Consider the following 17,314-nt stretch of genomic DNA (forward strand, 5'->3'; position numbering starts at 1 on the left):
ATATGCATACACAAAGAGTGCAATGCGCACCATCCGAAGGATGGACATATTTGAAACTTGGACTTGGGGGGGGGGCAAGGGCAACATACGTAACCTAAACATCTGTACCCCCATAGTATGCTGAAATAAAAAAAAAAGAATGTAAATCCAAAGTGAAATCTGTCCCATGTTGAGATTACAGATGAGAATACCTCAAAGGAAGCAGAGGATTTTCTAGGGAAGTATTAAAGGGCTTGGTGCAGCTGAAATGTCATATGGCTTTGGTCATTCAAGTGAATCCAGACCAGAAAACTCGCTGAAAAATAGCAAGTCTGTTGGCCGAGGAATTCTCCTACCCACCTCCTCCCAAAACTGTCTTCTCTCAGCCTCAGTGGTGGGTTATGGAGACTGGTGATCCTCTTCAGGCAGGTAGGGGATGGTACTTAGCAGACTAAAGAGCTGCAAACCCAATACCTTGCTTCCGTGGCTGGTCCATGTTCCATCCACCTTTGAAAGGAGAGCAGCTGGATCTAAGAAGGAGAACTTACTTTTATTGCTCTCTAATTAAATCACACTGACCCAGGATAAAGCTGAGGGCTCTGTTGACCAGACTTAAAAAAGCTGAACTTTTGGGTTATGATCCTACAGGCTAATGTTTTTGGTCTCCATTCTGTAATGAAATCCCAAGGACTAGGCTGCCCCTTAGCACAGAGGCACTGCACATCAGTTCCATCCAAAAATGGGTTTGGACCAAAGGAGCGGCAGTTATCACAATCCCAACTAGCTCCTATGCCCATTTACCACAGAATCGCTCTGTGCTACACGTAAAAGGAGAAATAAATTGCACGTTGGTGTGGAAAGCTCTAGCTCCAAGATTTGGTGGGCTGGTAGTAAAGGCAAGTAGGGCCATGGAAGCAATGACTGATGCTGTAGCTAATGCTCCTTTCTGCCCTCTGGGAAAACACCAAGTCCTGCATCTGCTAGACTTAGTATGGCTTTCTTATTATTCCTGCCTGGGTGCTTGTACTAAGCAGGATTAAAGAAACAACTGTAAAATTCTCTTCAGGTTTTCCTTGCCCATAAGAAAGAAATAAACTAAATTTTTGGACATCTGACTCTCCTCCCAAACAAAAAGAGGCACACTCTGATGAAGCATGTATACTTTTACCACTTCAAGTAGACAGAGCGGCAGGAAACAAGTAGGGTTTTCAGGCAACCTCACTTGAGTAACAGATGGGTGCATGGCTTAGTATTTAAGAGAATGAATTCTGAAGCCAAAGAATCTGGCTTAGCGTTTTACCTGCTGGGTTACCCTGGGAAAATCATTTAACTCTCTTTGCCTTGGTTTTTGTGGCTATGAAATGAGAAAAATAACAATGCCCATCTCTTGGGGTTGTAATGAAGATTGAATAAAATAATATACATGAGGGGCTTTAGAATAGTTCCTGGCACATAGTAAGTGCTATTAAAGTGTTAGTCATTACTATTATGATTATTATTATTTTGGGTGGGTATCTAAGGAGCCACAAGTGGCCCTGGGAACTTCTGTCTTACATTCAAGAAGTGCCTTGGGTTGTACTTGGTAGATTTGTCTAGTTCCTTAGAGAGTTCACAGACTCTGTCTGGACGCAAAGTTGTGGACTGAGAATCAGCTAATAATGTGACTTTCTGTTTAGGTTATTACACCTCAACGAAAAGTCATCCTGGCTGCACCCAACCGGAAAGACATGGAAGAATGGATTAACGTCATAAAAACCGTCCAACAGGGAGAAATTCGTAAGGTAAGGGAACTAGTAGAGAATCCACACAATTCTTGTGGGTAAATACTTAATTAATTGCATTAGTCAAGCTACCTTTCAAACAGGGAAATAGTAATATGGAAGCAGAGACCATCGGTTTAGGAATTCTAGGTAGATAGCAATAGGAAACCTGTTTAGAACTACTCATAAATAGGAGTAATTCATTTAGACTTATCCTTTGTAAATATGCAGTTTAGATACCACTGTACATATCCATTTGATATGTAGATGTCAATGTATGCCCAATGAATCAGGCACTAAAGATAATATGTGAGCAGCTAATGTAGACAAATTTAGATTAGGAAAACTGCAATCAGCAGTCTTGACTTGGGTCTGCTGAAGGACTACAATAACAGCTAAGGAAACTGAGGCTCAAAAAGGGAAGGAACCAGACCAAGGTGAAATAACTATTCAGTAGCAAATTCAGCATTTGGACCCAGGCTATGCGATTCCAAAGCCTGTGTGCTTAACCACTATGCAATTCTGCCTTTCTGTTTCCTGTCCGCCACAAAAGAAATGTAGAGGGAAGAGCAAGGAACTATCCTCCACAAAGTTTAGCAGGGTTCTTTTGCCCCCTGGCAATACCAAATCTCTGGCCACTGCTCCCTCTAACAAGAAGTGCCACCATTCAAACTCCGGGCAATGCAATCTGCCCAGTCTTCTGTAGATCTACTACCGTGGTTAGAAGTTATGTAAGTTTCAAGAGGGGAGGGACTTGGGTCATTTATTTAACTCGGAGCAGTGTCTGGCACATAGTAGAGGTTCAATAATTTTTTTCAAATGAATAAGTGAATCTGAGGGCAATCTTGGAGTCAGGGTTTAGGATGAACAAGTTCTGCTGTGAAGGTCTTTAAGATAAAAAAGGAAGATGAATCCAGCCTTTAGAAGAACCTGATGTCTTAAATAACCAACAATAGGCAGAGGATCTTTCTAGCCATTTGGGATAGAGCAGAGTGTGATACGGTTTGGTAATGATGGGGTTTAGAAATAAAAATAATGCTGTTGAGAACAGCCATCCATCCCTACTCCCTTAGGATTTCTCAGGCATCTTACCACTTAGTCTCATAACTATGCATTCTGCTACCCATGGCTATGGTGGGGGAACATGACAAAAAAGCTAACTTGCAGCGTCTCCACATATCATTAAGGCATCTCCCGGGCCCACGTTATATATGCTTAATTGAGAGATCCTTTGCTTAGCATCTGATGATGGTTTTTATATGACTTAGCACACAAAATTTTACTCCTTTATTTTCTTCTTCTTTTCCTGATAGAGAAGCACAATTCCAATCTCTTCCCCGGCCCCGCCCCCCCACCAAGCATGATGCCACTATGGCACACCATGGGAGGTAGCCACAAAAAGTTGTGAATTCCGTGCTCCTCTTCCATCTTCACCCCTGTGGACCAATCTCTTAGATTATCTCTATTCAAATTGGAATGCTTGTCATGAATCACATAACATTTTCAATTTGGCATAAAAGGGTCACATAGTATATTTTGAATTTTAATTATTAGTCCAAGAATGCAAAAATGGCTAGAGAACGTCACCAGAGAATTGATGTGCCAGTCTTGACTTCATTGAATTAAACACATAGGTATGGACTAACCAGCACAAACCAGAAAGGGAAAAAAAAAATCTGCCTATTTACTCTCTTGGAAGAGTTGTGAGTATCAGGTTGTAATCACAACTGCTGTGAAGATGCTCCTGGGACCTAAATCTATTAAGGGACATTTTTAGCTCATAGTGAAATGTCTCACCACCAGCATCTTAGCAATTCGTCTTGCTTGAGGCTTAAACAGTCAAATATGCTTTATCCCATATGTACCTTATCTCTCATGGTCCTTTCTATCCTCTGTCACCACCAATGTCTGCTAGCAGTGGTCTATTAAAGTGGTAACAAAGTAATTGGACAATCTGTTAGAAACTAGTCAGTATACATTAACAAGCCAGCCCCTACTAGGTGCCCAGTCCTATTCCACAAAGCGCTGGAAAAAAAGGTGCAATATCCTGGCCTCAATGAACTCCTTAGATAGTTGGAGAGACAATATATACACAAAAGAAAGAGTTAAATGACAGTACTCAAGGTAAATGACAATTTTCAGATTGTTAAAGCAATGTTTAACAATTTTCAATTGTTAAAGCAATGCATGATTGACTGCCAGATGAATGAGACAGACAATAAAGTGGTATGGGGAGTTCAGGGAAGAAAGAAATGAGTATCGGCTGGAGTCCTCTGGGAAGAGTTAATAGGAGAGAGATTTGAGACTGACCTTGAAAAATAGATAGGATTTTATCAGTGTCAGAAGATTGGGGGCAGGGGGAAGTCCTGAGCAAGGGAACTGGTATAAGCAAAAGCTGAGTAACAGGAAAACAGAACGTTTTTGGAATAGAGTAAAAGGGGAAATCCATTTCACCAGAAGAGTTTGGGAAAGTGAATCCAAAAGTATTTCTAGAGAGGTAGCTTGGGCCTGATTGTAGAGAATTTTCAATGCCAAGATAAAGAGTGGGGAAGATTTGCAATATGATCAAAGTTAATTCAGTTTAAGGATAGATCAGCAAGAGAAGAGAATTGATCAGTGGAATACTTTAGAAATACAAGTTGGACTAGACAAGGGAAAAATTAGAGGCCAGAAATTCAGAAAGGAGGCTATAGATTAAATCAGGCAACACAAAATTAAGCCATAGAATGAGGATAGAAAGGGAGGACAAATATTAGATATTGAGTTGGGATCAGGCAAGAACCTAAATATAAGAAAGAGACAAAGAGGAGAGATAAGTCACAGGCAGATGAAAGGTTTGAGCCTGGGGAAATTTAAAGAAAGAATATAAAGGAGAAAATTAAAAATAAGGAGCTGCTTGGAAGACTACATTAAAAGGTTAGCTTTTTCTAATGAATTGTCATGGAATCATTGACTATGGGAACAGAAATGGACCTTAAAAGTCATCTACACTCCAGATTCTAGATTCTAGAGCATCTGGAGATTGTAAGTCATGTAGCCTTTATTTGAACTCTTCCAAATTTGGGAAAGTAAGTTTCTATAAGAGTCCAGTCAATGTTCCTAAAGCTCTAAACCTTAAGTTTTTTCTTAAACTTTGGTCTAGTAGAAGAAAAAACCTTTTTAACATTCGCTGTAAGCTGGAGGAATGGCATCCACTGCCTCTTGAGGTAGAAAGCTCCCTGTCATTGGAAATATTACAAACAATTGAACAACTACTTGTCAAGATGTGGTAAATTAATTTTTCAAGTGGGAAAAGTAGATGAACTTCAACATTCCTTTGAACTTGCAAAACTTATGATTCCAAGATTTCATTAAAGCAGTTGAGAAAAAAACCTCAGAGATGTTCAGTTGTCTTGCCTAAAATCATACAGCTCATTCTGGCAGAATTAAAATCATAGCTCTTCTAACTCTTAATGTATGTTCTTGGAAGTACATCTTCAATTCTGCCTAATTAATTGTCTTCTTTTTTTCCCCTAATCCCTGACCTTTGTGATTATAGGGTAGAAATACTGAGCTAAACAACTGAATTGTATAGACCAACAAATAAATGGCTCTAGCTCACGCATTGTGTCTCGGTGGCTAGTGGTTTGTCCAGGCTGAACCCAATTTATGCTTGTCCCAGTATAATTATTAATAGCTCCCCTTTCATTGTCGAAAGTGTTCTGATTTGGACAATATGGTCACCCTACCAATGGCCAGTCTGGGAGGCCCTAACATTCTTCTGTAGTTACCCAAACCTTGATAGAATTTATCAGTTGAGTTCATGTTACAGCAAAAACCACTGACTTTTATTTTTATCTAAATTCAACCTTTCATCATCCCAAACAAGATTCCTTTTAGGAATTACATCTGTAGATTTTATGCTTTGTGGGATGTTTCACCTGAGACTTTTATGCACTTTGCAGACAATTTTAAATCCATACATTTGGAAAGTACTTTAGAGCTTACAAAACACCTAGACTAACAAGATTTAATTTAACTAATAGGTAAATAATTAATATACATATCTGAGTTCTAGATTATGTTGAAAGGGATTCAGGATGTGGGGAAAATACCCTTAGCTGCCCTAGAACAGTGATGTCTTAGTTCAGGCTGCTATAATGAAAATACCACAGACTGGGTGGCTTAAACAACAAACATTTATTTCTGACCCTTCTGGAAGCTGAGGAGTCCAAGATCAAGGCGCTGGCAGATTCAGTATCTGGTAAGGGTCTGCTTCCTAATTCACAGACAGGCATCTTTTCATTGTGTCCTCATATGGCAGAAAAGGGAGCAAGAGAGCTCTCTGGGGTTCCTTTTATAAGGGCGCTAATCCCATTCATGAGGGCTCCACCACTTCCTTTAACCATCATAGTCGGGGTTAGACTATGAACATATGAATTTGGGAGGGCACACATTCAGCCCATTGCAGTCTTCCCATGGCCCCCCAAAATGCATGTCCTTCTCACATGCAAAATACATTCATTCCATCCAAACAACCCCAAAAGTCTTAACTCATTCCAGTACAAATTCTAAAGTCCCAAGTGTCATTTAAATATCATTTAAATCAGATTTGGGTGACACATCTTGAGGCAAAATTTCTAGCTGTGAACCTGTGAAGTCAAACAAGTTATGTGCTTCCAAAATAGAGTGGTGGGATAAGTGTAGGATAAACATTCTCATTCCAAAAGGGAGAAATAGGAAAGAAGGAGTGGGAGTGATAGGTCCCAAGCAAGTCCAAAACCTAGCAAGGCAAGCTCCTTGAGATCTTATGTCTCGAGAATACACACTCACGATTTTTTAACTTTACAATGATGCAAAAGCAATATGCATTCAGTAGAAACTGTACCTCGAGTTTTGATCTTTTCCAAGGCTGGTGATATATGGTAGGATACTCTCTTGCAATGCTGGGCAGCGGCAGCGAGCTGCAGCTCCCAGTCAGCCACTCAATCACAAGGGTAAACAGCCCACACGCTCCAGTGTACTGTGTTGCCAGCATTTTTTGGATATTGCGTTTTATGTTTTCACATCCCATCATGTCTACAAAATGTCCATTTTCAATTTATGACATTTTCAATTTACAGTGGGTTGATCAGGATGTAACTCCATCATAAATCGGGGAGTATCTGTAATCCTCTTTGGCTCGATACTCTGCTTTCCAGACCAGTGGGGGCAGCAGTCCCTCCCTCCAAACCCACTGGGGCAAAGGGCTCACCCTCCAGACCTACTAGGGTGGCAATGCTACCCCCACAGATCTGTGGAGCACTGCCAATGCTGTGGTTCTCTTCAGTGGCCCCCATCCTTCCACCGTTCTCTGTTGGGGCAGGACAGGTCATGGCCCCAGGGCTCTGCCAGGCTACTCCATGCCCACACCACTGCTAGGCATTGGTCCCACCCTTGGAAACTGAGGCAGAGGCAGCCATGCCCCCTTCCAGGCCTGTGGTGGAGTGGCGGCCCTGATGATCTCTGAATCACTTTCAGGGTCATTCTTTCCTGTTCTTAAAGAAGTTCACAGCCAAATAATTCTATGGTCCAGTCCAAGAAATCCTAAAGTCTTCCTACATTTTGTCCCATTTGCTTGGTTTCCTTTAGTCCCAGCTGGCATATTTCTGCTAGTGTAATCCTATCTCTATCCCTGGCTTTTGTTGAGATGGTTGATTAAATTGGTAGTTCACATTCACATTAATCTCCTTATCAAATGGTGCATCTGCCACACCCTTCCAAATACATTCTCATTTTTTGTAATGTGGAGAGACTGAAAATTTTCCAAATCTTTAAATTCTAGGAATTTTTTTTGCTTAATAATTCCATCTTCAATTCATTTCTCTCCTCTCACTTTTTAAATTCTAATAGATTTTATTAAACAAATATATCCACAATATTATCATTTCAACTATAATCAAAATGAAAATGATTAATAAGCTATTTTATTTATTTTTCATTTAAAAAAGTGTTCATATTAATTTTGATTGACAAATCACAATTGTATACATTTATGGAATAAAATGATTTTTAATATATGTATACAAGGTGGCACGATTAAATCCAGCTAATAGTAATGTATGACTCTCTTCACATATTCGTCATTTTTTGTGGTGAAACATTTGAAATTTACTCTCTTAGTTATTTTGAAATATTGTATATAATTCAATATTATTGACTGTAGTCACCCTGCTGTGCAATAGAACTCAAAATCTATTCCTCTTGTCTATCTGATACTTAGTACCCTTTGATCAACGTCTCCCCACTCCCTCCTTCCCCCCCTCTCACCACCATTCTACTCTACTTCTATGAGTTTGACTTTATTAGGTTCCACCTGTAAGTGAAATCATACAGTATGTGTCTTTCTGTGCCTGGCTTACTTCACTTAGCACACTGTCCTCCAGATTCATCCATGTTTTCACAAATGACAGGATTCCACCCTTCCTTATGGGTGAACAGTATTCAATTCTGTATATACACCACATTTTCTTTATTCATTAATCCATTAATGGACACTTAGGCTGTTTCCATATCTTGGCTATTGTGAATAATGGCACAATGCACATGGGAGTGTAAATATCCCTTTGACATATTGATTTCAGTTCCTTTGGATATATACCCAGAAGTGGAATTACTAGATCCTATGGTAGTTCTATTTTTAGGTTGTTTGAGAAGCCTCCATACTGTTTTCCATAATGGCTATATTAATTTACACTTCTACCAACAATGCATAAGAGTTCCTTTTTTCCCATATCGTCTCTAACACTTATCTTTAATCTTTTTTGATCAAAAGCCATTCTAACAGGTGTGAGGTGATATCTCATTGTGGTTTTAATTTGCATTTTCCTAATGATTAGTGATGCTGAGAATTTTTTCATGTACCTATTTGGCCATTTGTATGTCATCTTTTGAGAAATATCTGTTCAGGTCCTCTGCCCATTTTTTAATTGGGTTATTTCTTTTCTTTTCTTTTTTCTTTTCTTTTCTTTCTTCTTCTTTTTTTTTTAGACAGAGTCTTGCTCTATTGCCCAGGCTAGAGTGCCATGGCATCAGCCTAGCTCACAGCAACCTCAAACTCCTGGGCTCAAAGTGATCTTCCTGCCTCAGACTCCCAAGTAGCTGGGACAATAGGCTTGTGCTACCACATTCAGCTCATTTGTTTCTCTTTTTTAGTAGAGACAGGGTATCACTCTTCCTCAGGCTGGTCTCGAACTCCTGAGCTCAAGCAATCCTCCCACGTCAGCCTCCCAGAGTGCTAAGATTACAGGCGTGAGCCACCGCACCCAGCCCAGGTTGTTTTCTTGCTATTGAGTTGACAGAGTTTCTTATATGTTTTGAATATTACCGCCTTATCAGATATATGGTTTGCAAATATTTTCTCCCATTCTGTGGCCTGTCTCTTCACTTTGTTAATTATTTCCTTTGCTGTGTAGAAGCTTTTTAGTTTGATGTAATCTCATTTGTCTATTTTTGCTTTCATTGTCTGTGCTTTTGGGGACATATCCAAAAAATCCTTGCCCAAACCAATGTTGTGGAGCTTTCCTCCTGATATTATCTTCTATGTTTTACCATTTCAGGTCTTATATTTAAGTTTTAACCCATTTTGAATTGATTTTTGTATATGGTGTAAGATAAGGGTCTATTTTCATTCTTCTGAATATGGATATCCCAGCACCATTAATTGAAAAGACTGTCCTTTACCCATTTTCTATTCTTGGCAACTTTGTCAAAAATCAGTTGTCCATAAGTGCATGGGTTTATTTCTTGGTTTTCTATCCTGTTCCATTGGTCAGTGTCTGTTTTGATCCCAGAACCACGCTGTTTTGATTACAATCACTTTATAACATGTTTTAAAATCAGGGAGTGTGATGCTTCTGGCTTTGTTCCTTTTTCTCAAAGTTGTTTTGACTATTTGGGGTTTTTTATGGTTCCATACAAATTTAAGGACTGTCTTTTTCCATTTCTGTGAAAAATGACATCGGAATTTTGATAAGGATTGCACTACATCTGTAGATCACTTTGAGTAGTATGAATATTTTCACATATTAATTCTTCCAATCCATGAACATGGGCTATCTTTCCATTTATTTGTATTTTCTTCCATTTTTTCATCAGTCTTTTATAGTTTTCAACATACACATCTTTTATTTCCTTGGTTAAATTTATACCTAAGTATTTATTTACTTATTTTTTTGCTGCTATTGTAAATGGGATTGTTTTCTTAATTTCCCTTTCAGATAGTTCATTATTAGTACAGGTTGAGCATCCCAAATTTGAAAATCTGAAATCCAAATTGTTCTAAAATCCAAAACTTTTTGAGCACCAACATGATACTTACCGGAAATGCTCATTGGAGCATTTTGAATTTTAGATTTTTGGATTTGGGATGCTCAACCAGTATCATACAAATATTTCAAAATCTGAGATCTGAAACACTTCTAGTCCCAAGCATTTTGGATAAAGGGATACTCACCCTATATATGGAAATGCTATTGATTTTTGTACGTTGATTTTGTATCCTGTAGCTTTACTGATTTTTTTATCAATTCTGACAATTTTTTTGTTACAATCTTTAGGATTTTTTATATATAAGATCATGTCATCAGCAAATAGAGACAATTTCACTTCTTTCTTTCCTATTAGGATGTCTTTTATTTCTTTCCCCTGCCTAATTGCTCTGGCTGGAACTTTCGGAGCTATGTTGAAAAGAAGTGGTGAAAGTGGGCATCTTTGTCTTGTCCCTGATATTGGAGGAAAAGTTTTCAACTTTTCTATAAGAATGATGTTAGAACTGATAAACAAATACTTATATATCTCATCCTTAAAGCAGGCTAATTTAAGCTGAAAACAATTTGCTTTTAATTGCATACAAAAATGCTACAATTTCACTCCCCCCAACCTTTTATAATTTTGAAGTCAAAATTTACATTTGTTTTTGTAATTTTTATCCCTTAACAATTTGTTGTAGCTACATTTTTAAATAGTTTTGTCTTTTAGCTCTCCTAGTAGAGATAAAATTGCTTTATATACTACCCTTAAAAGTATTACAGAATTATGAGTATGACTACATATTACTAATATCACTGTGTTTCTTACTTTCATATGTTTTTTGTTATTAATCAGCAGCCATACATTTCAGCTTAAAGAACTCCCTTTAGCAATTCCTGCAAAGCAGGCCTAGTGGTGCCAAACTTAGCTTTTGTTTCTCTGGGAAAGTGTTTACTGCTCCCTCATTTCTGAAGCACAGCTTTCCTGGGTAAAGTATTCTCATCTTGAAGGTTTTTTTTTTTTTTTTTCCCCTGCAGCACTTCAACTATATCATCCCATTCTCCCCTGGCCTATAGAGTTTCTGCTGAGAGATGCACTGAAAGCTATATTGGGGTTCCCTTGAATGTGATATTTTTCTTATCTCTTGCTCCTTTTAGTATTCTTTTTTGTGTTTGATTTTTGAAAATTTGATTATGATGTGTCTTGGTGATCTCCTCTTTGGATTGAGTTTGACTGGCAACATCTGAGCTTCCTTTTTCAGGATAGTGTTGTCTTTCCTCAAATTTGGGAAATTTTCAGCCATTATTTCCTTAAATATGCTTTATAGGCCTTTTTCTCTCTCTTCTTCAGGAATTCCAATGATGTGAAGATTCGTTCACTTAATGTTGAACTGGAACCATAATTCCTGTAGGCCTTCCTCATTCTTTTTTTTCCTTTTTGCTCCTCAGATTGTATAATTTCAAATGCCCTGTCTTTGAGGTCACTGATTCTTTCTTCTGCTTGATCAAGTCTGCCGTTGAAGCCTTTTATTGAATTTTTCAGTTCAGCTCTTGTATTCTTTATCTCTAGAATTTCTATTTGGTTTTTATTATTACTGTGTCTATTTCTTTTTCAAACTTTTCATTTTGTTCATGAATTGTTTCCAAATTTCATTTAATTTTCTGTCCATATTTTCTTATAGTTACCTGAACTTCCTTCAGAGGCTTATTCTGAATTCTTTGTTAGTCACTTCACAGATCTTCATTTCTTCTGGGTCCATTACTGGAGCCTTATTAATTTCTTTTGGTGGTGTCATATTTCCCCAATTTTTCATAATCCTGTGTCCTTACATTGATGCCTGTGCATTTGAGAAGATGGCCACCTCTTCCAGCCTTTGCAAGTGTTTTTTGGTGGTGACAGACTTGTACTATTTAGTCTAGCCTGGGATTCTGGATGGGTCAGCTCATAGCAACCTCTGACAGGCTGACCTTGGTGTCAGGTTCTCTAGTTGGACTGTGTCACTTTCTATGCTCTGAGGTTGAATGCTATTGCTGGCTGTTCTCCATGGTCCAGTGAGACCAGTGGCTGCACCCTGTCATCAGATGGGACTGCTGGCTGAGTTCTGCGACCATCTCCAATAGGACAGGTTGCAGGTTGTCTTCCTTGGCTGGGTGGTACTGTTGTTGGAATCTGTAGTTGTAGAAGGCTGTGTGATGGTCTCCAAGGCTGGGTGAGGTCTCTGGGGTTGCTGCTGGCCCACATGGGGTGGGCAGGGCCAGCGACTGTGCTCCACATATATATGTGAACTTGGGCTTTCCTCTCAGCCTAGGGTAGGCTCAAGCAGAGCACTAAGGATTAGTGTAGTCACTGCTCTGCAGCTGGGGTTGGGTGGGATCAGATGCTCCCTCTGTGGGTAATCACTGACCTGCAGCTGCTTCCTAGTCTGAAAATGACTTAATATGATCATTGGAAATTATTGGATCACCTCTCTGCTGCTAGGGCTGGGTGGGGGTAGGTGTTCCCTCCGTGGGTAATTGCTGACCTAACAGTTGCCTCTCAGCCTGGGAAAGACTTAATTAGAGCACCCAGGCTGTGTAGAGATGTTGGCTAGGGAATCAAGCCTGGAGGACTCATGGACCATGCTGCAGCATGATGCTACTGGCTAGTTTCTCTGGAATGACACCTCTATTGGCAGGAATGCAGAATAGCCACAAAGATCTGTGTCCTGGCCACTTTGAGCGCCATACCCATTCTTCATTTCTAACTGATCCCAGGTGGTCTAGCCCTGCTGGTACCTGCAAGACAGGAGTGAGCCTCCTGCAAAGGGTCCCAGAATAGTGAGGAAGTTGAATGTCCCTGCAAACTACCTTTTCCTGCTGTAGAAACCATGAGTCCAGGGAAATTCTCTGTGTGGCACTGTGCTAGCTTAGGGGAGGGGTGGCACGGTCAGAATGAACCATTCCTCTTACCATTTAATCACAGATTTTCTTGGTTCTGCGGTCCAAGGGGTTGTCTCACCCTGACTCCTGGGTTCTGATGTTCATGATGGTATTCTTGCCTGTAGATAGTTGTAAGTTGGATTTCTGTTGGTTGGGGGGAGTGAAGCTGGACAACTCCTATTTTGTCATCTTGCTGATATCACTCCTTCTCTCACATTTTAGTATAAGCAGTCAGGAGGAACCAAATATCCTCAGCTAAATATCCAATGTCATCACTCACAAGTTCTACCTTCCACAAGATACTAGAACACAAAAACAATTCAGCCAAGTTCTTTGCCACTTTATAACAAGGATCACTTTTTTCTATTGTCCAATAATATGTTCCTCATTTTCATCTGAGACTTCATCAGGATGGCCTTTGCTGTCACTATTTCTACCAACATTCTGTTCATGATTACATACGTATTCTCTAAGATGGAAGCTTTCTCTATAGTTCTTCTTTTTTCTTTCTGAGCTCTCACCAAAATCATCTTTAAAATTCCATTCATGGCAATCTAGATTTTTTTAAAGCACGTACTTCACAACTCTTCCAGCCTCTACTCATTACCCAGTTCCAAAGTTATTTCCACATTTTTATGTATTTGTTACAGCAGTACTCCTACTTCTCAGTACCAATTCCTGTCTTAGTCAGTTTGGGCTGCTATAACAAAATAACACAGACTAGGTGGCTTAAACAGCAAATATTTATTTCTCACACTTTGGGAGGCTGAGGAGTCTGAGATCAAGGCACTGGCAGACTCAATGTCTGGTGAGGACCCACTTCCTGGTTCATAGATAGCTATCTTCTCATGTTCTCATATGGTGGGAAAGGGAGTGATAAAGGTCTCTGGGGTCTCTTTTGTAAAGGCACCAATCCTATTCATGAGAAACTCCACCCTTATGACCTAATCACTTCCTAAAGGCCCCACCTCCTAATACCATCGTATTGAAGGTTAGGATTTCAACATTTGATATGACGGGGTGATACATATTCAGATACACATTGCAAGCGAGGAATCTTATTGGAGCAATGAACTCTACATAAATATATTCACTTAAGTATTATAGAGAGGATAAAAATCAAACACAAAAACCCAACAACCACACACTGAAAGCTTTAAGCAAACCTGCCTTCCTTAGCATTTAGAGATCAGTGGTTTGTGTACATGCCACAGTTTTGAATCTGTCTTCAAAATGGATTTTATTTTCAGGAAATGACAGGGATGGGTAAATTTTTTAGAAAGAAAAAAACCAAAATGAATTATTAATCTGTGTCAACAAGTAAAAAGGCCTGTAATGACATACCATATTAGTTTCCTAGGGCTGCTATAACAAATCACCACAAACTTTGTGACTTAAAACAACATAAATTTATTGTCTCACAGTCCTGGAGGCTAGAAGTCTGAAATCAAGGTGTCAGCAAGGCCACCATCTCTCTGAAGTCTTTAAGGGAGGATCCTTCTTTGCCTCCTCCTAGCTTCTGTTGGTTGTTGGTAATTTTTAGTGTTCCTTAGCTCACAGACACAATCTCTGCCTCTATCATCACATAGTCTTCTCCCCTGTGTCTTTGCACTCTGTATCTTCACCTGGTGTTCTCCTCTCTGTGTGTATCTGTGTTCAAATTTCCCTCTTTTTATAAGAATACCAGTCATTGAATTCAGGCCCACCCTAATCCAGTATGACCTAATCTTAAATTGATTATATCTTCAAAGATCTCAATTCCAATATCACATTCACAGATACTGGAGGTTAGGATTTGAACCTATTTTGGGGGGGACACAATTCAATCCCACAACATTCCACTGGAAATTCCAATTCTAGTCCCCCAAAATTTATGTCCTTCTCACATACAAAACACGTTCACCCCCATCTCAACATTCCCCAAAGCCTTAGCCCATTCTAGCATTAACTCAAAGTTCAAAATATCATTTTCTAAATAATCTAAATTAGGTATGAGCGAGACTGTGTGTCTGGTCCATCCTGGGGCAAAATTCCTCTCCATCGGTGGACCTGTGAACCTAAGAAGTTATCTGTGTCCAATATACAATGTAGGGACTGGCATAGGATAGACATTGCCATTCTGAAAGGGAGAAAATGGAAGGAATAAAAAGATTGCTGGTCTAAAGAAAGTTGGCAACCCAGCAGGGCAAATTCCATTAGGTTTTCCAGGCCTGAGAATAATTCTCTGTGGCTTGAGGTTCTGTTCTCTGGCCCTACACTCTCAGCCCACTAGAGTGGCAGCTCCCCTCAATAACCAAAGAGGTAGCCCCACCTTCTAAAACCAAGGAAGCAATGCCACCCTCTGGAATCAAGGAGGCAGTGACTCTGATGGCACTCTTTGGGTCTGTGGTAGCAACAGCAGCACTTCTGGCCTCTGAGCCTCTCTCAGCAGCCTTGCTGGCCTCTGAGTCACCCTTGGAAGTCATTCTTCCATTTTCTTGAAGGATAATAAACAGCTGAGTGGCTTTATCAGTCCATTTCATGTCTGTAGAATTTCACAAGTCTGGCAACCTTCCTTCGTTTTGTCCTATGTCTGTACCCTTCCATCCAAGCTGATAGTGTTCTACTCAATTAGTTAATTGGATCCATGTGTCCTACACTTAATCTCTCCAGCAAAAGTTTGTCCAGCCACACCCTTGGTATTCTCTCCAGAGCACACTTTCGTAGGTTTTGGAATATGGACAGGCTAAGAATTTTCCAAATCTTCAAGTTCTGGTGACTTTTTGCTTAATAGTTATGCTATGGACTAAATTGTGTGCCCTCCACTCAAATTCATATGTTGAAGTCCTAACTCCCAATGTGACTGTATTTGAAGATAGGACTTTTAAGAAGTAATTGAAGTTAAATGAGATTGTAAGGGTGGGGACCTATCCTGATAAGATTAGTGGCCTTATAAGGAGAGAAAAAGAGGAAAAGATGCACACACCTAGGAAAGGCCATGTGAGCATACATCGAGAAGGTATCCATCGACAAGCCAGGAAGGGAGCCCTCACCAGGAACTGAATTGGTTGACACCTTGATGTTGGATGTCCTAGCTCTTAACTGTGAGAAAATAGATTTCTGTTGGTTAAGCCATCCAGTCTATGATATTTTGTTATGGCAGCCTGAGAAGACTAACACAAGTTCCTTCCTCAATGTATCTGTTTTCTTTCACATTTTACTATAAACAGCAAAGAGAAACCAAGCCATACTTTCTATACTTTCCTTGGAAATCTCCTCAACTAACCATTCAAGTTTATTGCTTACATGGTCTACTTTCCATCCAATAGTAGAAAAAATTCAGCCAACTCCTCTGTCACTTTATAAAAACTATCACCTTTCTCCAATTTCCAATAATATGTTCCTCATTTCTACCTGAGACTTCACCAGAAGTACCTTTAAAGTTCATATTTTTAGCAACATTCTGTTTAAGGCAATCTAGGCTTTTTCTATCTTGTGCCTCAAAATTCTTCTAGCCTTTACCCATTACACAATTCCAAAGCCACTTCCATATTTTTAGGTATCTGTTACAAAAGCACATCACTTCCCAGTACCAAAATCTGTATTAGTTTCCTAGGACTGGCATAACAAATAACCAAAAACTGGGTGGATTAAAACAATATCAACTTATTCTCTCACAATTGTGGAGTCTAGAAGTCCCAAATAAAGGTGTCTTCAGGGCCATGCTCTCTCTCCGAAGGCTCTAGGGGAGGATCCTTCTTTGTCTCTTCCTAGCTTCTGGTGATTTCAGGCAAATATTGGCATTCCTTGGCTTGCAGATGTATCAATCCAATCACTGCCCTCATTGTTACACGGTATTCTGCCCTATGTCCATGTTCTCTGTTTCTTCACAAGGTGTTCTCCTCTTTGTGTGTGTGTACAAATTTCCCTCCTCTTATAAGAACACCTGTCATTGGATTAGGACCCACTCTAATCCAGTATGACTTCATCTTAACTTGATTACATCTGTAAAGACCCTATTTCCAAATAAGGTCACATTCATATGTACCAGAGGTTAGGATTTGAACATATTAGGTGGGGGTCACAAATCAACCCACCACACATACTCATCTAGGGTTGGATACATCAAGGTTCTCTTATAGAAAAGGATGCACACAAGAAATATAAATTCCATCTCCTCAACTGCTGAACCTAAGCAACGTCCATTTTATATATTCCTTTGTATTCTATAGGAAATTGGGCCATGAAATTCAATATTTTACCTGGCAGAATTCTGCATTTCTTCCGCTTAGTCCTATAGAACCCTGCACATGCTAGAAGAGCTCATTTGTCACTCTGTACTGCAATGATCTGTTTCGGATTTTGTCTCCTCCAGTAGACTGTGAGCTCCTTGAAGGAAACAACTGTGGC

The 17,314-nt window shown here is 39.6% G+C and overlaps 1 protein-coding gene across 1 annotated transcript in view; it reads left to right on the plus strand.

Annotated features, from left to right (window-relative positions):
* Positions 1–17,314, plus strand: part of DGKK (diacylglycerol kinase, kappa) — a 116,324-nt gene that overhangs the window by 60,858 nt on the left and 38,152 nt on the right. Inside the window, exon 4 of the mRNA XM_012644854.1 lies at positions 1,656–1,760. Coding sequence (XP_012500308.1) covers positions 1,656–1,760 — 105 coding nt within the window. The remainder of the gene's footprint in view (positions 1–1,655; positions 1,761–17,314) is intronic.

The sequence above is a fragment of the Propithecus coquereli genome, unplaced genomic scaffold, assembly GCF_000956105.1.
Source record: "Propithecus coquereli isolate 6110/MARCELLA unplaced genomic scaffold, Pcoq_1.0 Scaffold221, whole genome shotgun sequence".
In the NCBI taxonomy this organism is placed as follows: Eukaryota; Metazoa; Chordata; class Mammalia; order Primates; family Indriidae; genus Propithecus; species Propithecus coquereli.